The 22,365-nt window shown below is 44.2% G+C and overlaps 1 protein-coding gene across 2 annotated transcripts in view; it reads right to left on the minus strand.

Annotated features, from left to right (window-relative positions):
• Cep120 (centrosomal protein 120) overlaps positions 1-18,624 on the minus strand; it is a 63,071-nt gene extending 44,447 nt beyond the window's left edge. The window contains exons 1-8 of one of the 2 annotated variants that reach the window (XM_029547038.1): positions 18,515-18,624; positions 18,303-18,368; positions 14,316-14,472; positions 12,747-12,861; positions 9,773-9,914; positions 5,664-5,812; positions 2,134-2,331; positions 471-698 (exon numbers count right to left, since the gene is read on the minus strand). In XM_029547038.1, the coding sequence (XP_029402898.1) occupies positions 471-698; positions 2,134-2,331; positions 5,664-5,812; positions 9,773-9,914; positions 12,747-12,861; positions 14,316-14,472; positions 18,303-18,351 (1,038 nt within the window). In that variant the 5' untranslated portion in view covers positions 18,352-18,368; positions 18,515-18,624. Of the gene's footprint in view, positions 1-470; positions 699-2,133; positions 2,332-5,663; positions 5,813-9,772; positions 9,915-12,746; positions 12,862-14,315; positions 14,473-18,302; positions 18,421-18,514 lie in introns of those variants that run through there. The other variant, XM_029547039.1, reaches the window with a different exon arrangement.
• Positions 18,625-22,365: the final 3,741 nt, after the last annotated feature.

The raw sequence follows: 22,365 nt of genomic DNA on the forward strand, positions 1-22,365 counted from the left end.
GAGGAGGAGGAGGAGGAGGAGGAGGAGGAACAGGAGCAGGAGGAGGAGGAGGAGGAGGAGAAGGGGAAGAAGGAAGAGAACAACAAAGGGGCAAGGAGAGAAGGAAGCAGTAATGTACCAAGAATCATGCTTTAGCTGAGGTTGTATCTATGAAAAAAGACAGTGCTATTGCAGACGCCAAACCATCGTCCTCTCACCAGCACCTTTTGGCACTATAAACAGCTATGAGTTGGGCGCAAGGAAACAGTTTTCATTGCAGAAGGCTGCCCCAGAGGCCAAGGGCCAACATGCAGTCACAGACTGCAAAGCAGAGGGCTTTCTGAAAATTTATTCAGAAAGGAGATACAGTAAAAATGCATGGCACTAAGAAAGAAGAATAAAATACTTTATGCCAGGAATGCTACAAAGATTCAACGTTTGTTGTCAGGAGCCTGGGAGAGCTGACAAGTGAAAATGGAGTCACCACCTGCCTGGGAATCAACGCCTTCTCTCTGCAGAGCCACGGACACTCCCACAGTTGGGGCCAGCTCCAGAGGGACCGGAGCTAGCTTCTGTTTGGCTCGGTTTGGGGGGTCAAGGGTAAAAGCACCCTCGACTGTGACCGGATGCTGGTTAATCTCTGTACTGCCCTTCTTCAGTAATCCATTCAAAGGTATTTCTGTACTGCCGAGTGACTGGTCTCCACAGCAGAGATGGATCTAATAGGAAGGAAAAATCAAAACATGGCTTTATATTTCCTTTTCTTTTTTTTAAAGACTTATTTGTTTGTTTATTTGCTTATTTAAGATATATGAGTGCTCTACCTGCATCCCAAAAGATACAACCAAAATAGGCTGCCTATCATAGTTTGCCCATAGTTTGGTTGAATGGGGCTTGCTCCGGTGACCCACCCATGGACCATACCAGGGACTCTCGCCCACCTGGGAACTACCCAGCACCCTATCCCCCTGCCCTCTCCTCCCTTCCGCCCCAGGGCTGCCCCCATTCTGTTCTCAGCTCCTCTGCCATATCTGGAGGCTGGGAACCTGGTACCTAGGGCTGCCCCTTGTCCATCCCCCGCTGAGCTGGGATTCCATGGCTTCCCAGAGCCAGACACCCACCCCAGGGCAAAGTGGAAAGTGTGCAGCAGTCCTGCATCCGCCCGCCGAGAGCACCAGAACTCTGGTGGGATGTGGGTTCTCTCCCACTCCCCTCTTTCCCCCACACCCACAGCCCTGCAGGTGCCCAGGGTCTACAGAAAGACAGGGAATCTCCTGGAGCTGGAGTTACAGGCAGCTGTGAGCCCCCTGAGAGTGCTGAGAAAGGAACTCTGCTCCTCTGTAAGGGCAGCCAACACTTCTAACTACTGAGATAGCTTGCCAGCTCCCCAACGAAGTATCTTCATAACTTTAATGTGCATCAGACACAGATAAGCCAATGATATTTATAAAGAATAAAACTGAAAGTACTTTTCCTCAAATTTTAATATTTTATACAGTCTCTAGTTTTCTAAATATCTTGGGTTTAGCAGATATTGGGTTAAATATGTTTAAGGTTTAATACCTCTAATATTTAATACCCCATGAGCCGCCAAAAATGCAAAGTCTAGTGACTGAGCTTGATTTGTAAATGACTGCATAACTATGAATGTTTGTCTCATTACCCTACCGTCCTGCTGCTCAAAGCCAACTGTCAGAGAAGATAGCAGACTAACTTCTACTAGTGTCAAGATCTGTATTTAAACAGAACCCAACTAAAACGTATTTACAAGAAACCCCTGTGGGCAGGTTCTATAAATCTGTAAATTCTGCCATCTGCTTTTGATCTGTGTACTACACAGTTACCACTTCCCTAACAGTACAGAACCCCCCTGCCTGCAGGGTCAGCCTCATCCAGCTCGAAGTACTACCTTGTAATATATAAGCCGATAACTGATACAGCTCTTCTTAGTAACTGTGTGGTAGGTAATGTGTAAACTCCAAAAATTCTGAAGCAACTGTAATTCTAATGACTTCATGATTTTAATGCCTACCAAACTGAAAGGGTATAACCATCTCTACTATGGAAACACAATCCAGGGTGGGGGTAGCCTCAGGTTTATGCACACTGCTGTAAAGACATCTCCAGTAGAAAATGATCTGCAGAGTCACTTACCTGCAGTTTAGAGTGAAGAGCCAGGTACACACGAAGAATCTCCACACTGCTACGAATACGAACAGATGCCCTCTCGGGCTCAAAGTTTGGGTTGATCAAATCACTAAAAGGCTCGTTTGTAACATCGTTTCCCAATAAAGAATAGTAAAAGAAAAACTCAGGCTGCCTTTCTGGAAGCTTCATGGTACATGGAATTAACTAAATATAGAAAGAAAAGAGGTTATTAGAATCTAAGGCACTCCAAAAAAAATCTTCCTAGAATGTCCGTTGATTTGAAGTATTAAAACTAACCATACAGAATTTTCCTTCTTTCTGCTTAGTTAGTGATTTCTTTTGGTGGTGCTGCTTGGAGCCAAACTGAACCTCTTACAAGTGCCAGGCAAGGGCTTTACAATTAAGCTACATCTCCAGGTTTTGGTGTTTTGTGAGACATGGTCTTGTTATATAGTACAAGTTGGTCTGAAACTCAGTCTTCTGCCTTAGACTCCTGAGTGGTGGGTTCTAAGCATGTAGCATACTGCTTGCTTCTAGAATTGCTCCCAAATTACTAATTTGATTACTTTTAAATGATTTATTTATTTTCATTTTATGTGAGTTTTACCCTCATGTAGATAAATGCACCACTTGTAGTCAGTGCCCATAGAGGCCAAAAGAGGGCAACGGATTCCCCAGATTGGAATTACAGGCAGTTGTGAGCCTCCATCTAGGTACTGGAATCCAAACCCAGGGCCTATGCAGTTGACACTAACCCATTTTTCCAGCCCCTAATATTTCCGGGGGGGGGGGGGGAGAGCTGGCTGGTCTGCAACTTGCTATGTAGATCAGGCTGGCCTTGAACTCAGATCTGCCTCCCTCTGCCTCCCTAATACTAGGATTACAGACAAATGCCACACACCCACCTACCTAATTTGATAAAATGTGCATCAAACTTGTGGTGCAAGCCTGTAATTCTAGTGCTTCTGAAGTAAAGAGTTCAAGGACATCCACAACTGCAACTAAGTTTGAGACCACCCTGGGCTACAAGAGACACTAAATAATCAATTAACTAATTTAACATTTGAAAAGTTCAAAAGAGACCAAAGGCTTCATTGTTTTCCAGCTTCCATTTCATGAATAGATGAATGTTCTTCTTGGAAGGAACCATGTATTTTAAATTAAGCTTTTCTTATTATCATGCACTTTTATCTGATGCTTAGTCTAGTAAAAAGGCTCTACTTTTATAAATGAGAAAATGGTAAGTCGTAATCAAAGCAACTTCATAGATTTAAATCTTAGTTTATGCTTTTGATTTTAAAACATAACAAAACACACAAAAATCAGTCAAATTAAGTACTTTGGGAACAATTCTAGAAGTAAATAGTACAGTGCATTCCTAAAGTCCACTGCTCAGGAGCCTTAATACTTTAAGGGAGGAGGACGATGAGTTTCAGACTAACTTGCACTATATAACAAGACCATGCCTCATAAACACCAAAACCTGGGGATGTAGCTCAGTTGTAAGACATTTGACAAAGCATTAGTGGCTACACACTATTCTAGGAATGTCACTTCTCAGCTGCTAGCTTGTGGCAATATATGACTAAAAGATGATATTTGTGTTTATGAGATAGAAACATAATCTTTTTTGTCTTTTTGTTTGTTTTAGTTTTCTGAGTCAGGGTGACATGTAGCCCAGGCTGATCTCAATTTTGCTATAGCCAAGGCTGTCCTCAAACAGAACCCACTACCTCAGCCTTCCCAGTGACAGAGTACAAACATGAACCAGCACACCAGGCAAGATATAAAACAGGCTATGAATGTTTACTAAAACCCTGCCAAGCACTGCACTATGAACATTTCATGTCTCAATAGGAAATGGCTTAAATACAGCCAGGTATCATAGGTCTTGGTGGACAATGACACACTGTCATAAAATGCCACTTAAATAAAATGGATTGCTAGGCTAAAACAAGTTATAGTGTGGCTGGAGAGATGGCTCAGTGCTTAAAGCACTTACTGCTTTTCAGAGGAACCAGGTTCAATTTGAGCAGCTACATGATGGCTCGCTAGTATCCACAGCTCCAGTTGCCAGGAATCTGATGCCCTCTTCTGGCCTTTGAGGGTAGCAAGCACACAAATAGTGCACAGACATGCACGCACACAGGAAAAACACACCACAGCACTGGACATCTAACCTTCACTAAATACGCACTAGTTGTTTTAACCTACATTTTAATGTACTTGTGAGGATTTTAGTCACATGGATTGAGATACGTAATTGTAAAGAACACTAATTTTGGAGAAACCTTCAGAAAATGACATAATTGTTTTATGTCTCCTTTTGTTTTAGTGAAGTTGAAAGGAAAGAATATTGTAGCCCAACAGTGCTAATCACAGCGCTGGCTGAAATAACTGGACCGTATCTGGAGGACCACACACTGGTCTTAACAATGATTACCTCAGGGAAGTTTAGTTAGGGAACTATTTCTTTTATTTCATGATGAAAAACTGATATAAAAATAGTTGTATAAAAGTGACTTTTATGTATTTTATAGTATGTTTAACTTCCAAGTAATTCCTACTACAGGCCTAGGGTGTTTTAGGAATTCTTTAACATCCTAGAATTCAGGCACAGGATGCCCATTCAAAGCTCTCAAGGCTTCATGGTTAACCTTACAGCAGTGACCAAGCTGCCCCTCTGTCTGTGCTCTCTGTAGAAACCCTCCCAGCAGCTGCCTGGCCTCTGCAAAGGGACTTTAGTTTGTGCTAAAAGCTTTCTCCCTGCTTTTGAGTTAAGTGCTGAGAAGAAAACACTAAGTGTCTTGGTTTCACTCAAATAGAAACAATGTAACCAGTGAGCAATCACAGCCACCTTTTTCCCATTCCCAGATGCAGAAAATCACAGATCTGCTTCCTGCCACGGTTCCCTGTCATGATGGCTCTATCCCTGTCCTGATGGCTCTATACCTCTGGACCTGTTGCACTCAAAGAAAGCCTTCTTCCACAGTTGCCTTGCTTACAGTTTTATTACAGCTACAGGAAAGTAGCAAATGGAGGGCTGAGAGAGGCTCAAGAAAACACACCCATTTTTATGTTGTTCACTATGTAAGAAAGTCCTCTGATTCTGACATAGGAAGGTATTATCTTCTGCTAGCACCCATGACAACAAGCTAACGTTTGTACGTATACATAAAATGTAATCCCCAACCCAAATGCTCCTGACATTGCTAATTTCGTCAAACAGTATATTATTTAAAAGAGCCACTGTAGAATTCCCCTCTTCCTCACTCCTCACAACACCACATACACAAGTACAAACACTGTCCCTTAACCCTGAAATTGCTCTATTCTCTTGTCGTCAAGATGTTGAAATCTGCAGAAAAATGCTTACTGGTGTGAAAACGTTGTAAACATTTTTATACTTTTTAAACAACGTGTATAAGGGGTGTGAGTCCACGTGTGGGAATGTGCATGCGAGTACAAGGGCTCACAGAAGACAAATGTGACTTTAAACACTTGATAAAAGCCGTTAGTTCGAGGGAATGTCTTACCTGTTCCAACTGGGTGGCAAATGCTATAGTCACTGACAAAATAAAGGGGTCAGTACAATGCTCCGCTGGTCCAATCTGATGGTAGCCTCCTTCCTCATTCAACACTGCAACAATGTCCTTTGGGTCAACTCCTGACAGGCTAGCAAGAACTACACAGACAAAAACATAGCTATGTTAGACTGCACTTTCCCATAGTTTATTATACTGGAGAGGATCTTGTTATATAGCCCAGCTTGGTCCTGAATTTACTATGTTACCCAGTCTGTCCTGGAACTTACTATGTAACTTAAGCTGGCCTTGAGTTCATAATTGTCTTATCTTAACCTCTCATGTGCTGGAATTCAGGCCTGTGCCACAAGGCCTGGCCCATTATTCACATCTGAAAACTTGCTATATGGATTTAATTAAGAAGTTGGACATTTCCATGCGTACAGTATTGCAAAAGGTTTCCTTTAATTTTTTTCTAGGAAGCTTTAACTTTATTTTTCTATATATAAAAACAAATTCTGAAGTGAAATATTTTTATAATTACTAAACAGGCCACATAGGAAAAGAATGTGATGCAGGTTTCTTTATGAACTTATGAGCTCTGGAGTGAAGAATATGCTAGACTTGGCTGAGAGAGCGGGTGAATGAACAGAGACCTGGCATGTTCCATACAGACACAGTACATAGGAGACCCCAGAGCAAGCGCAAGTTAACAAAGCCAGACGACTCAGGGCTGAGGAGGCCTCATGGGGTAGCCTTACGATCCCAAATACTGGGGCAAATGGACTCCCTGGCCAAAGCCTGCCACCTGGCACAAGGCTAGTTTCCAGCCAGCCTGGGCAACTAGGGTACTATTTCCAAACAAAAACGTTGGTGACAAATGCTGAGGGCCTAGCTCCTCAGCAGGACGCCTACCCAGCAGTTTGAGGCTCGTGTTCACTGCCATTACTAAATACAAAAGCAAAGACCTGAGACAAGAGTGCCAGATCAGAGTGAGGACTGACCACCAGAAAGAGCTGTCCGTGGCTGGAGAGACCAGACAGACCTCAGCCCACTGAGTTTAACAATATGGGAAAACCATGAAAAGGAATTGAGGGGTGACCAATGTAGTCAGTGTGAAAAGACCAGATAGGTTCAAAGGTTTGCAAACTGATTAACGATGGAAAAAGAAAGGGACATACAAAAGACTAGAACTGGGTAAGAGTGCTGGGGGCTGTAGAAGAGCCGGCACGCTCGGTGCTGCAACGGCATGAACTGCAGGCAGACAGTGGGACTGTGTCATGCACAGCAAGCAACCCCTCTCCTTTAGTGGTTCACAATGGAATGTGTTCCTGTAGCCCTGGCTGAGAACAGCCTATGGTTAGGGGCAGACACACAGGCCAGATGTTGAAACCCTAATCCCAGGATCATTTACTACTTGTATCAGAAAACTGAATATTGTTCAGTCTCCATTTTTCCTTCCACAAAGCTTTTATGTGGTTGTTGAAGATCAAATTAAATTCTGAAAGCAAAGCACTCAGCATGATATTGGGCACTCCAGCTGCTGGCTCATGGTAGAGCGACATTTGGATGCTGAGGCAGAAGAACTGCTAAAAATCTGTGGCCAGCCTGGGCTATACAGTGAGTACTGCATTTCAAACACTGTCTCAAAACAAAAAAAGAAAAGCAAACAGAAAGTGAGGTTTCTTATGACAAGAAAGCAGCTGTCAGCAGGGAATTAAAGATAAATCTGGGACACAGAAAGGAATTAACAGCGTCATTTGAATACATACTATGCAACATCAAAAACACATGGACATGTATACAAATAGGTACATGTATGTTATAGTTCATGTTCTCCCAAAATTCAGGTGCTGAAACTTAATGGCAACTGTGATAACAGCCTTAAGATCGGAGTCTCAGGCTAGGCAGGTACTTAAGAGCGTTGGCGGGCTTGGCAGAAGACCTGGGTTCAGTTTCCAGCACCCACATCACAACTGTCTGGAACTCCACCTCCAGGGGATCCCGTGACCCCTTCTGAAAGCTGAGCAGGCCTACATGCAGGCAAACACTAATACACGGAAAAATAAAATTTTTAAAAAGTAGCAGCGTCTTTACGAGGGAGTGAAGTCAAGACAGCTCCTTTAGAATGGGACTCGCTGTGTTCATTAAGGGACTTGACAGAGGGTGTGCACTTCTTGCTTGTGGCCTTCTATCATATGAAGAACATCAACAAGACCAGCATCAGATACTGGTGTCTTCTCAGACTCCAAGCCTCCAGAACTGTGAGACACTTCTGTTCTTTACACATTACCCATTAGCACACGCTAAGACTATTTGTGCACTTAAACACATATAGTTACGCATGTGCAGTGCACACATTAAATAACTTTGTCTACAAAATGGACCTGAGAGCAATAATGAAGTAGCAATTGGCATACTTAATACCTGAGCTTTTACTCCTAAACATTTTTAGTAAAAGGAGGTGGAGGTCCTTAGAGGAATGGCTGAACAGGAGACGAAAGACAGATAATACAAAATAAAACCAGGACACCTTCCTGTGCAGAAACTGTGATTCCAGTGGTATGACACCTGAGCGGCAAAGCCATACAGATAGCAAGAAAGATTAGTTGCTGTCTTAGTACATCTTCTGTTACTGCATCACGATACTTGAGACTATAAGTTATACATTAAAAAAAAAAAATCTTACAGTTCTCATAGCAGGGAAATAATGAACAGCCTTGTTAGTAATGGGGATTCTTCAGGCCCTGAGGTAGTAGAGGGCGTATGACTTCAAAGATGGCCCCACTCTAATGGTCGCTAACTCACTCTCCCAGTAACTTAAGAACCCATTAGCCCATGAACAGAATTAGTTCACTCATAAAGCCAGAGCCCTGCAGTCCAGGTAGTTCTCAAAGGTCTCAACTCCAAATTCTATCAGGATCTTAGAAATTAAGTCCCTGTCACCTGAACTATTCTCTAGGTGTACCTAAACCAAAACTAGGACCTGTGGAAAGGGGAGGCTGAACAGGCAGGGCACAAAGGACACCCAACAGTGAACCTCTTCTAAATTCAACTACATGGGGTACATGGTATCACCCCAAAAATCCCAAACAATGAACAACACCAAAAGTGAAATCTGGACCAGAGAAATGGCTCAGCAGTAAACAGCATTGGCTCTTCCTGCAGAAGAGCAGGGTTCAGTTCCCAGCACCACATGGTAGCTCATGACTATAATTCCAGTTCCAGGGGTCTAATACTGTCTAATCTCTACCAGCACCAGGCACACATGAATATACAGACATACATGCAGACACACATTTGCGTGTGTATGTGTGCGCTATGTATACTGACATCCAGGGCAAACTGGGCTTCTGGTGAGAATGCACCAATGACGTTTCATCGATTGCACCAACATTGGAGTGCTGAGTTATAGTGGACAAGTTGCTCTGTGAATACATACTGAAGGTATGGGGGACATTCTGTACTCTCCAATTTTACTAGGATGCCAAAGTTTACCAGGGATATTGGTGAGTGAGCAGCCCTTGACATGCAGAGACAGGCAAATCTCAATGAGTTTATACATACATACATACATACATACATACATACATACATGTAGTTTTGTTAAACTACAGTCAAATAATAAACATTACATTTAGGGGCTTTTCTAAACTAATTCTGGACAGAAACTTTTTCTAAGTAACAATTTTTAAAATACAAAATTCTCTGTTCTAATACCTATAAAGTTAAGAAAACACGCTTTCCCAAGTTTGTAAGTAAGAGCTAACCTCTGTCATCAAGTGCTGCACATATTACATGTGCCCACCATACCGTGTCTGCCTGACACATGGGCTGACTCAGCAGCTTATATTTCTGCACACAGCTCCCAGGACATCACCCTTCCTAAAGTAAGTGCACAGAGGAACTTGTGCAAGAAAGTCTTTATGAGAAGAGGCACAAAACTACATATGGCCGTGCACACCCCTAACCCAGACAACCAAGAAGATGCGGCAAGAGGATAAGGAGTACAAGGCCAGCCTCAGCTACAGTGAGGGCCAGACCAGCTGGGCTGCCTGAGACCCTATCTCAAAACAAACAAACAAAGCAACAGAACCCACCAGAGGCAGGGGTGTACAGACCTTTTCCATCCCGCGGCGGGGCTCCTTTTGCTTTAAAACCATCCACCTGTGCCTTTGTATCTGTTTCCAGAGTGATGCTTATCTGTACCTCGGACTTGAACTTGGTGTATCTGTTACTCAGCAGTGGGTACCATTTGGGAGCCTACATGACAAAGTGGAAAGCACATGATGTTTACAGGGTAAGCACTGAGAATGTTCTTTGAGGTTTTCACTTTTCCCCTGTAGCCTACTCTGTACTTTTCCCCTCTTAAGGAAATATAAACCCAGCATATAGTGGCAGAGCCTCTAATCCCAGCACTGAGGAGGCAGAGGCAAGCAAAGCTCCGAGTTCCGAGTCAACCTGTCTACACAGTGAGCTCCAGGCTGCCCAAGGCTGCCCAGTGACACCCTGTCTCAGAGTACAACAAATTTTCTTTTCACATTTTCTTCGAAAGAATATTGATTAGGAAGCCATCAACCACATTTCCCTTCAAGAAGCATACTGAAGTGTTTAGACAGTGTTCTCTGTTCCCATTCTGACACTTAGTCAAGTAAATATCACAGGAGAGAAAACAATACACATCTATCTTCAGTCTTTTGTCTCCAATATCATGCCATTCAACGGCCAAAGCCTGCTATCATCTGTTCCCTCAACTCCTTTCTCAGTGCTGCCATCAGACCTCCTCTTTGTACTCTGCCTTGTTTATAACAACTAGAAAAATGAAAATATTATGACTTGTGGTGCTCTGAGTAGAAATGGTCCCCACAGGCTGATACATTTGAATTGTTAGGAGTACAACTGTTTGAAAGGATTAGAAGGACTGGAGTGTGATCTTATTGGCGTATGTGTGGCCTTGTTGGGAACAGGCATGACCTTGTTAGAGGAAGCACATCACCGGGATGGGCTCTGAGGTTTCACAAACCCATACCAAAGCCTATCTCAGTCTCTCAACCCGTGAAACAGGCAGCAGCTTCCCCAACACGGTGCCTGCCGTGCTGTCATGCCTGTGACCGTGTTCCCACACACAGCAATCATGAAGGAAGCCTCTAAAACTGTAAACAAGCCCCAGTTAAACATCTTCCCTTTACAAGAGTTGTCACAGTCTCTTCACAGCATTAGAACTGTGACTCAGACACTACTAATAAATAGCATAAAATGTTAAGGAAAAGGCCCTGTTCTGCATCACGACCCATTTACTGGGCAGATACTCACAACCAAGGCCTTCCTTCTCCTAGGGTGTGGTAGCCTATACTACCTGACTACCCCCAAGACGGCACCCTCAGCATTTCCAGTGCCCAGGCCAGCCAGAACACATGGCTCAAGCCTGGACAACGTGTACCACAGGCGCAGGAACCAGTCAGCAGGGGGGCCACTTCACACCTATACATACATTTAAGAACACTTACTCAGACACAAATAATTTAAAAATAAATAAAGGATGGAAAGGAAAAAAAAAACAAAAAACAAGGAAGGAGATTAAGAAGTCATTAATTTTAAAGTTTAAAAACATTTTTTAATGTAGCTGGCACATGGCTATCTATATGTAGCACTTTAAGTTGCTGAGGCAGGAGTGCTAGTGGTTCAAGGTTAACCTTGGTCCACGTGCTTGTCCTTAAATGAGTTACTGTGGCCAAGTACTATAAAAACCTTATCCTAATCGTATTATTATGATAGTATAAGAAGTATAAGATTTATAAGAGCTTGAAAAAGGCATATCAATAAAAAGGAAAACACAGGGCAAACCTGTAATCTCAGCTACTTAGGAGGCAGGGCCTACGGGGTAACTCAGAGTAAGAAAAAGTGAGAACTACAGATAGAGCTCGGCACAGGACACATGTCTAGCACAAGAGACCCAAGCTTCAACCCTGAGACCCAGGGCAGAGCCAGAGGCAACATCATTGAAACCTACTCAATGTTTTTATCAGAACAAAACACATCGTCTAGTTTGGTACAATTCTGTTTGCGCCCTTTTGTGGGAGGGTTGGGAGTGGGTGAGGAGGAGTTCAAGACAGGGTCTCTCTGTGTAGCTTCGCTTGTCCTAGAACTCACTCTGAAGATCAGGCTGGCCTCAGACTCACAGAGATCCACTTGCCTTTGATGCCCCGGGCTGGGATTAAGGGTGCACCACCACAGCCAGGCTCTGGTGTCTGGTCTGGGGAGTGTGACAAGGCAACCCGAGGCTTCTCAGGAGTCACAGGCACAAGCCAGAGCACCAGGGCCAGGCTGCTGCTCCTTCAAACTGTCTCTAAAAACATTTATTTTGACTTGACACAAACTTTTAAACATCAGATTTTAGGGACTACTTTGTAGAAAGCGAGGTCTTAGTATGTATGCAGTCCAGGCTGACCTCAAACTTGTAATCCTCCTGCCTCAGGCTCAAAAGTGCTGAAGAGTATCAAGCTTCATGAGGAAGGTTAGGGAAAACAGCATCCTGAGTTGGGGTTTAATAGACACATCTAAGTAACACAGCTCCAAGGATACAGAGCTAGAAAGCAAGGGGACCAACCAGGATGTTGTGATAGCCACGGTAAGAAACTACGGCGGCATAGAAAGGAGAGCAGCCGGGGAAGCACAGAAAAGATCACAAGTGGACAAAATCACCTGCACCGGATGGCTAAGAAGGAGGGAGCAGAAGAGTGTCCAGAGACTTCTGGATTTAGGACTTGGGAAAACGGAGAGGGGTGAGGAAAGGTCACTGAACCAGGGGCCCCCACCGGAGGAGGACAGCCTCTCAGAGAAGGGCCCAGCCTCTGCCATGGGGGGCCGTGGCAGGGGCAGTTCCTTTTACACAGGTTTGAGCTCCAGAACAAGTTTCCTGGAGAAAGATGGCTCACAGGAACAAGTGAAAGGTTGGAATTTTCAAACCCAACTCAAAAACTGAAGCATGAGTCTATACGTCATCCTGAGGCTGTGATTTAGAATTCTGTTCCTTCATATGGTATTTATTTAATCAACTATTTATCATCATAATAAACAAAGCCAAAAGGATCATACCTGCTTTGTTTCTTGAGCTGTTCGTAAGTCCAAAACAATGTAGCCTACGGTCTCCTTGGCAGAAGTCTGAGGGTCCAAGGCAAAGCACTGAAGTTTGATAGGAGTGCGCTGTAACCTGCAATGATGTCCGTGGGAAACAGTGAGGTTTTCCTATTTTAAGCCAGCTTTCTCCAAGCCTTAAGATAACTGTATCTTCCAGATTACACATTTGTTGGGCCAACTATATCTAGTCTGTATTTTCTAAATGATTCCTTACCTGGAAAGAACTATTATTTTTATCTATTTATCTATATACCTACTAAGTCAACTAGGTTCTTCCTACACAACTGTGATATATCCAGTTCTCTGCAAATCAGAAATTATGTTTAAAAATGACAAAAAATTATTTTTATATAGTACTATCTCATATAAAAGATACATATTTGCTTCTAGCTTTACTTGTAGCTAAAAAAAAAAAAGTAAACTTAATAATTAAATGTCACAAAATCTAACTACTAAAATTTAGTAATACAACACTTGGCAATGATCTGTAAGATGACAGTGACTGGTATAGTGTGGTCTTTTTTTGTGAATCTGGGAAACCCTATTCCAGCTCATGCATGGAGCTGAATAGATGCTGGTATCACTGATCTCATGGAATCACTATTTAACTCCACTAAGCACAAAATTCACTTAGGAATTCTTAGCCTAAATAACCAAAGAACTGTATCACATGGTGCTTAGACAATTTCATCTCATAATAGAACTCAGCCTAAGCAAATATTCTGAATGCCAGTAAAAAGACAAAACCTTAACATTCTTTAAGGATAGACCTTCAAATAAATTTATGTTCTAATCCACCAATAACTGCAATAAGAATTCTTGAATTTTGCTTATTTCCTGTTCTGATTTGATTTAGTACCAAAGTGATGTGGGAGTTTTGATGGTGGCAGGTTCTTTTTTTCTTTTTTCTGAGACAGGGTTCTATGTAGCCCAAGGTAGCCTTGAACGCCTCCACCTCCGAAGTACTGGGATTAGAGGCAAACCATATTATATTACGCCCAGCTTTTAGAAATGTATTTTTAATCATTTCATAAATAAAAGTACTGTTGCTCTTGACTGTTTCTAGTCATGTTCATTTAAAAACGTACGATCTAAGTGCAATTGAGGTGGGAAGCCTCACCCATGTGGGTGGCTCCATGCCCAGGCAGGGTGTCCTGAACGTGTAAGAGCTGGGAGGGCAAGCTGAGCACGAGCATGCGTGCCGCTGTGTGCACCACTGTGTGCCGCACTGCAGACGGAGTGTGACTGACCGCCACAAGCTCCTGCAACCCTGACTTCCTACAACGATGTCAGTAGCCTGGACTGGGGGCTAAATTACCCTTTCTCCCTTAAGTTGCTTCGTGAGGGTGCTTTATCACCACAACACAAAATCAAACTAAGAATGACCCTGTCTCAATAGCAAAAATGCAAAAACACACACAAAACATAACAATCAACAAATGTGATTATCACTATAACCAGGAGGTTATAAAACATAAAAAGCTATAAGGAAGGACAAAGGCGCTGACACAGTGAGAGCAGCCTCACCTGTGCTGATGGAGGACTTTCCTGTCAATCTCCCAGGCTAGCTCAGTAGCAAACTCTGGCTGGTCAGTGTGGTCTACAGGGTCGGTAGCCAGCTGCTCTCCATCAAACTTTGCTTCCACCACGAGCAGATGCTTCGGACGTTTGGGGAAATGGCGACCTGGTGAAAGAATACAAATACAGAACCCAAAGAGGATCACTTGGCGCATGTTTTAAATACTGAGGTCTGGGGCAGGGAGCTGACCGGCCGGCATGTTGCATAAACTATCTCTCAAATGCATCTGCACTTACTTTCATAAACTGGAAGCTGTAATTTAGCAATTATTGCTTCTCCAGCACTATGTGACTATGAATCACTGTGGATTCTGTTCAGACGAAGGTTCAGGCTCAGGGGTCTAGGTAGGCCTGGCCTGGCAGCCTGCGTTTCTATCAGGTTATCAGGCCCTACGGCATGAATGCACCCACTCACTTGCTCACAGATCAGTACATTAAAAAGGAGATAAACAAATGGTAAAATAAATGGCTTCAAAAAGGATAAAACAGGTACTTGTCCTAAAAAAAAAACACGGGCCTACAAGGGAGAACATTTCAAAACTGGAAGAAGGTAAATAGCAAGTGACTCGCTAACCCTCCTGCACAGAGTCAATGCTGAGAGAAGGGAATTATAACCACTATTAAATAACAACCACCACCACCACCACCACCCCCCCACACACACACACACACGAGTTCTTGGTTAGGAATTAAATGGGTAGAAAAGACCAAATTGTCGAGTTGGTGGCGCACACAGCCAATCCCAAGGCTTGCCAGTGGAAGCCAAGAGCCTGGATGACAAGACCCCAGAACAAACCCTAAGCAGGGTCTGTCAGCAGCAGAAGCCGAAAAGGGCCTGCTCTGTGTGGGAAACGCTGCACCAGACACACATGTGCTGCTGCTGTCACTCAGACACCTACCACCCACAAGTCACCCTGTGACAAACACAGGCTTCCCATCAAAGAGAAAGTAAAACTGGAGTGCCAAGGTAAGGGGCAACACATTAGCAAGACTGTGCCAACGTGGCACCTAAAAGATGGCCCAGGGAGGAATCCACACCACCCAAACCAAGAGAGGCAACCGTCACAGCACCCAGTTCATCGTGAGAACTTCAACAATCGTCACAAAAGCACTGCTCTGGTTTTAAGGAAGAAAGAAAAGGACCCCAACGGCAACCTTAGGAGTGCCAGGTGAGGGACTAGAGAGGCAGCGAGAGCAGGTTTGCTGCTCAAGCTTGAGGACTGGGGTTGGGAGTAACAAGCCAGGCAGCCTGTGACGTAACCCAGCTCCTAGAACATCAGCTGGGAGACACCTGGATCACTGAGGGAGGCTGGCTCCCAGCATCAGGGGAAACAGGTAGAGTGGTTGAGGAGGTGACCAAAGCTGGCTTCTGGCCTCTAAAGGCATGAACAGGTATGCACACACTCACAAAGATACAAAAGTAAATAAATAAATCTGAAAATGCCCTTTAACAATGGCAGCCTGAGGCTCTTGTTTTAAACTCTGCCCTGGTTAAGGTTTTTTGTTTCTTTTTTTGCCAACTTGGCATAAGCTGGAGTCATTCAGGAAGACGGACCCTCAATGGAGAAAATGCCTCCATCTGATTGGCTGGTAGGTAAGTAAGTCTGTAGGTCATTTACTTGATTAATGACAGTTGTGATGTGGGCAGGCTGGGGAAGCCATGGGAAGCACACCAGTAAGCATCATCCGTCCTCCATGGACTGCTGCAGTTCCTGCTCTGACTTCCCTCAACGATGACCTGGGATTGGGATGCAGGATGAGCTAATCCTTTCCTCCCCAGGCTGCCTTGCCTTTATCACAGCGAGAAGGCAGACAACCAAAGCCTTTTGTGTCTATCCTGGAGCCCAGCACACAATGGTTCTGCCCCATGTAGAAGAAATTCAGGTCCTTTTAATAAGAGACATTTCTAGGAATGTAGCTAAGAAATGATAAGCAGCTCGGTGTAGCCAGAGTCCTGGGGATATAAAAAACCTAAAGGGTAGGCAGACGTTCTTAAGAGGACGGGCCATGTTTACTACTCTAAGAGTATAGTAACCCCTTAGAACTCTGGAAAAATTAGGACAGTATCTATGGATGAGAAAGACGATTGCCAGGTAGTTGTGGGGAGCAGCTATTTCTGGAGAGGAAGGAAATGTTAGGAGAACAGACTGAGACCACTTCTGAGGGTTAGGGGATAGAGAGTAAAGAACCCAGGCAGGCATGCAGTGGAGACTGTGTGTGTGACACCTAAAGTAAAATCAACCCTCGGCGATCATTTGGAAGACAGGGAGGAGTCCTGGGTACCCAGGTTGAATGTAAACACTAGCAGGGCTGTGGAGGGGACTGTACGCCAGTTTTAGGTGTGACTGTGGTGACAACCTAACCGACATCCCCGCCTCCGTGTTCACTCTCATTATCCTGACTGACCTAGTCACCAGAAATGACTTTCTTCTACCCCTGTCTGTCTAGGGCTTAGGAAATAGAAGCTACGTCAATCACTGCTCCTCCTGCCAAACCCACGTTTATGGTCTGCATCACGTTATTATTATAGTGTCGCCCAACATATGGTGTCTTGCACACTAATTTGTTCATCCCAATAGACCCCTATATCACGGAAGGTAGGAAATCACTACAATTTTTTTTTTTAATAGAGAAGGGCCCAGTTCTAAATTTAACAGCCTCTATCGACCAATTAGAAGTCAAGGAACTGTTTCAGTCTTGCGGGGGGTTTTGTTTATTTGGGAGTTGTTTTGTTGTTGTTATTTGTTTGTTGGGGTGAGGGGTGCAGGAAGGAAATCACCCGCAGACCAGGTTGCCCTTGGCTTCTCAGAGATTATTAGCCTGCTCTGAGCCACCTGAGTGCTGGGATTAAAGGCCCGGAGCCACCACTCCCTGTTCAACCTTGTATTTTTAAGCAGTAAAGAAACAATTATTATTGTCGATACAGTTTAATAGCTTCTGGTCAATTTCTTATTCCAAACTCAGAAACTATTTTTACACTGTTTTTTTTTTTTCTTTCTTCCCTCTCCTCAAACACTATCAGACTTCTCGGGAAGGGAGAAGGGTTGCAGCAATACCTGTGGCTAAACACTCGGAGAGTCCTCACACTGATAACCTGTTCCAGTTTATGAAACAACCTCACTTGGCTGCCATCAGCTACCTACGATGAATCGAGGCAACATTTGTTGAATGAGCCCGAGAGCAAAGCAGGGCTTCTTTTTCCACACCTTAAGTGCTTTTTGCAGCTAGACCATCCATCCGTCCAGCCAATGTCATCTGACCCATTCCCAATTAGCTCTAAGAACCACATAGCCGCCATCTCCTCAGGAAAACGTTCCCCAAAAGAGGTGTTCATCCCAGCTTGACGCACTGCCCATTTAACTTTCCTAAGCTTCTAGACCCAGAGCCACCTGCCTTGCCAGGATGGCACCTGACATTCAGTAAGTCCCCGATAAACAAATGCCACTCGCTCACCAAACATGCAAGGATCATTTAGTATGTAAAGGGGACATTCTCGGCAACAGATCTGGAATGGTACAAAGCTTGTATTAAAGTCGATGGCAAAGTTCTTACAAATGGCATTAGCGGGGACTGCGGAACAGAACTTGCTTCGCAGGCACTTTTAGCTCAGATATAAAAGCCATCGACAGACAGGCTGCTTGTGATGGAAATCGGGTTTTTTTTTTTTTTCCTACATTCTCTGGGGCTACGGCTAAGTCACGCTAAATATCACTTATCCCTAATAGCACTCACGTTCCCCGGAGGGATGTTTAAATCAATTGCCTAACAGACCTCGCTCCGTGCAACTGAAAAGTCTTCGGGGAGCACAAAAGCAGAGATGACAGGGTTCGTAGGGTTAACAAAGCCCCGCTCACACACTAAACAAAGAAAGAATGTTAAAAGCAGTAAGGGAAAAAAAAAAAAAAAAAAAAAAAAAAAGAACCCGAGGCCGCTCACCTTCGAGGATGGAGACGACGATGAGCAGTTGGTCGGACTTGGGGACCATGGTCGCGGCGGCGGGGTCTGCAGGAAAGAAGCCGAGTGAGGTGCGCAGGCCGGCCCCGCTCCCCGGCCCGCCGCCCAGCTCCTCCTAACCCAACCCCGGCTCGCCGAACGCCGCTCCGCTGCCCGGCCGGCCCTACCGCCCCACAAGCCCGCCGCCCCGGCACCTTTTTGCCGCCTGCCGAGCCGCTATTCAAACGCCCAGGCAGCCGCAGCGGACGCCGCCGCGCCCCGCTTCCGCCTAGCAACCAGGCCGGCAGGCCGAGAGCCCGGGGGAGGCTGGAGGACAAAGGGTGATAGAGACCGGGGCGGCCGAGGCTAGAACGGCCATCAGCCGCCTTCACCTCCCGCCCTTTGACGCGCTTTCCCAGAGCCCCGGGGAGGCGCGGCTGCATTAGCCCACAGCGCCGCCTGCTGGTCGCAGGCGGGAAGGCAGGAGACTGGAACCACCACCCGGTCCCCGGTCACAGGCCGCGCAGGCGCACCATTGCTCTAAACGCTTCCCAGTCCTGCGTCGTTTGGATCTTTAAGGAGTAGGAGGGCAGTGTGTTTTGAGCTTTCTGCTCCACTTTAATCTGAGAAATGAAACAATAGCGGGTTGTTTTTTTTTTTTTTATGCTAGTTCTCAGGCACCTGACGTCAACAGAACTGAATGCATTGTCACCAAAAATAAGAAGAAGAATGGCCTGAGTGTGAACTGTTCGTGCTCAGCACGTCCACTATTTGTCCTATGAAAACAAGTAGCGTCAATACGGTAGTTACTGTAACTGTTGGCGCTGACGTAATCTCTCCCAGTTTAAGCAGTACTTTAGAAACACTTCCAAAAAGAGAGCGAGAGGGAAAAAAAAAAAAACCCAAAACATTGTCACGTGGGCGAGAATATTTAAAGAAGTAGGTTCTACGCAGACATAGTAAATTTGCAGAATCAGGGCCAAAAGTTAAGGCGTACAAGTGCCGTGAACCCACATTTCCCCTTCCGATTTCAATTTATTTTGGGGTGGGCGGGGTGGAGCGGGAGGGGGAAGATTAGGTGTAGTTTGAAGCTTATCTAACTTAAAACTTAAAAAGTGAACCGGTTGGAGCCACCGTGGACTCTGTTAGCGTGAAAATTTGCAAGAATTCCGCCCCGGAAAGTCAAAAGTAAAACCCCATAACAGGTAATAGGGCGAAACAATAAAATAGCTGAAGTGAAGCAGAGGACTAAGTGTGCTGACACCCGCTACTTTCTTGCTCTGTAAACCTAGACGTTTTAAGAACAATTATAATTCTATCTCTGAGCCAGGCTACTCTCTTCTGCACTGCTGTCTTTCTCTTCTTTGTCTACAAAAGAAAAGGATATTAAGACTGAGCTAGATTACCTGTAAAGCCCTTCGGGGCTCCTGAGAGGTTTTTCTGTAATGTGGTATTCATAGAAAACTAAAGTGACGTTCAATTTTGTGTGCGTTGTTGAATACTGTACTTCTTTGTGGAGGGTACCTAAAAGTAAAAAGAATCACAGCTGGCTTATGTGAGAAGTAGGGTTTTTTTCTATCTAAGAGGTGTTATGTTAAATGCTACATATTTATCTTTTTACATGAATAATCATATGACTTAATCGCTACAAAAACTGGCTTTTTTATAATTCATATTTTTTTTTATTTAAAACATACACTTATTTTCCTTTCGGAAATCTACCAAAGCTGCAAACACAGACTAGATTATCACTACATTTTAAAAAATAGTCACATCATTTTAAAAAATCTGTAAAATTAATCAAATGAAGGAGGGTGAGTGTGTGTGTGTGTGTGTGTGTGTGTGTGTGTGTGTGTGTGTGTGTGTGGAGAGAGAGAGAGAGAAAGAGATGGCTTTGAAGTTAATAGTCCTTGATGTGCTTCCCCAGGACTTGAGTTCAGTTCCTGGCACCCAGGCAGGCAACTCACAATGATCTGTAATTCTAGCGCTGCCATGGAGTTCCAACAATCTCTCTGGCTTCCAAGGGCACATGAACACGTGTGAAATACACACACACACATACATGTTGCCTCCCCCAGCCTTGAAGCAGGCTGATTCAGACCTTGTTGCCACTAAGCACAGGACCACCTGGGGTGGAACCTTCCGACTTACAAAGCAGGTTCTATTGTCTACACCTGCCACTGCTTTCCTCCAAAACATTATCGCTACCTGCTGAGACCCTTGAGACCTTCTGGAGACAGCATCCTGCAGATCATCTTCAGTGGTCGAAGGGCATCAAGACCGGAGTGGTGGGGGATGGGCCTCCTCCCTCTATATAAGCTCAGAATCTTAGTAAACTTGGGGGCTTTGATCAGCTATGTTGTCTTAGCCTTCCTCCTTGTTCGATGTCTACTCTCTTTCAGCCCCAGCCTGCCTTTCAGGAGTACCCGGTTCCAGTGTGGCTGCGGGCGGTCGCACTCACATACACACAAAGATGTTTTTCTTGTAGTAAAATTTTTGATCTAGCTCTCTTTTCAAAACATATTACTTGTGCATGTGTCTCTGTGTGTGCGTGTGTGCGTGTGTGTTGTAGAGGTCAGAAAACAACTTCTGGAAGTCAGTTCTGTCCTACTATGTGTGAACCTAGGGATCAGACTCAGGGCGTCAGGTCAGGCATGGCAGCAGGTGTCTTTACTTGCTGATCCATTGCAATAGCGGTTCAGCTCTCTGCATCAGGATTTCCTCCCTAAACATCATTTGTGAGTTTACCTCACTGAAGTTGCTGAAAACTGACCAGCATCATTTGCGTGGTGCCTTTATTTTCACAAAGTGTACAAAACTAATGATATGGAAGTTGCCGTCTACAAATGGGCTGTAATTCCGTCATCATCTAAGTCCATGGTTCCATAATCTAATTCCCCTCTTGTTGTCTAAACAGCAAGAGGCTTTGATTCTAGCATAAAGCATCACATATTAGTTTAAATTCCTCAGAGGAAATTTTATTACAGGCTTATGAAGTACCAATTACTGTAGCCAAATACATAAGAAAATGTTTATAGCATGTGTAAATTGTATCTATTAAACAATGGAAGATTCATCACAGTACCAGCATACAAAGTATGCAAATTCAAACCGACAGTTTGTCAATCTGCTAGCTAATCGTATTAGGTAACTTTCTATTTCTATAAATTTTTGCAAACAAAAGGGCATCTTGGTTCATAGCAAGCCCCCCCTTTTTTTTCTGTATCTATTTCACATTTTGGATAAACCCTACTTTGTAGTATTTTCATGTTTTATTTTCAACAACTTCTATGGCATACTACAGAAGAAATTATAAATTATATTAATATTTCCTTTCTTCAGCCCATCTCCATGCATATAAACAGGCCCAGAGATATATATTTAATAAAACTAAAATGAAATCCCAGGACTAATAAAATTAATACCCTTATTGAATACCTGCTGTTTGTAAAAATGTGATACCAATACCTGACCTTTGAGAACTGCTTAGAAAACCAGCCTCCATTTGGAAGAAGGAATGGGCTGGGTGTGGAGGCATAACATACCAGTGCTCAAGGGGCCGAGGCAGGAGGATTCCTGTAAATTCTAGGCTACCCTGGGCTGTACAGTGAGACCCTGACTCTAAATCAGAAAGACGACTGCTCCAAGGCTCAGAAAGGACAGATGAGTGAGAGCTGAAGAATAAAGTGTTGTGACATGATATGACAGCTGGTAGGACATGCCATTGGACTTACTGCAGTTATAGTCACATGCACTAGACTTCCACCTGGTCAGGACATGACCAGCCAGCATTCCAGCAGGCAACACTAACTGGACTCTGGTCACAGGAGAAAGATAGACAGACAAAAAAAGTAGGGAACATGAAGGTAGGGAGGTAGATGTGTTGGAGGGTGTTTGGGGGCACTGAAAGGGAGAGTTCAAAGTGCGATCAAATACATTGATTACATGTATAAAATTGTCAAAAAAAAATAACAATGTTCAAGAAAAAGAGGGAGAAAGGAGAGGAGAGGGGGAGTAGGTGGGGGAGGGGAGGGGGGAGAAAAACACACCTAATTAAGGAAGTCGG

The sequence above is a fragment of the Mus pahari genome, chromosome 15, assembly GCF_900095145.1.
Source record: "Mus pahari chromosome 15, PAHARI_EIJ_v1.1, whole genome shotgun sequence".
NCBI lineage: Eukaryota > Metazoa > Chordata > Mammalia > Rodentia > Muridae > Mus > Mus pahari.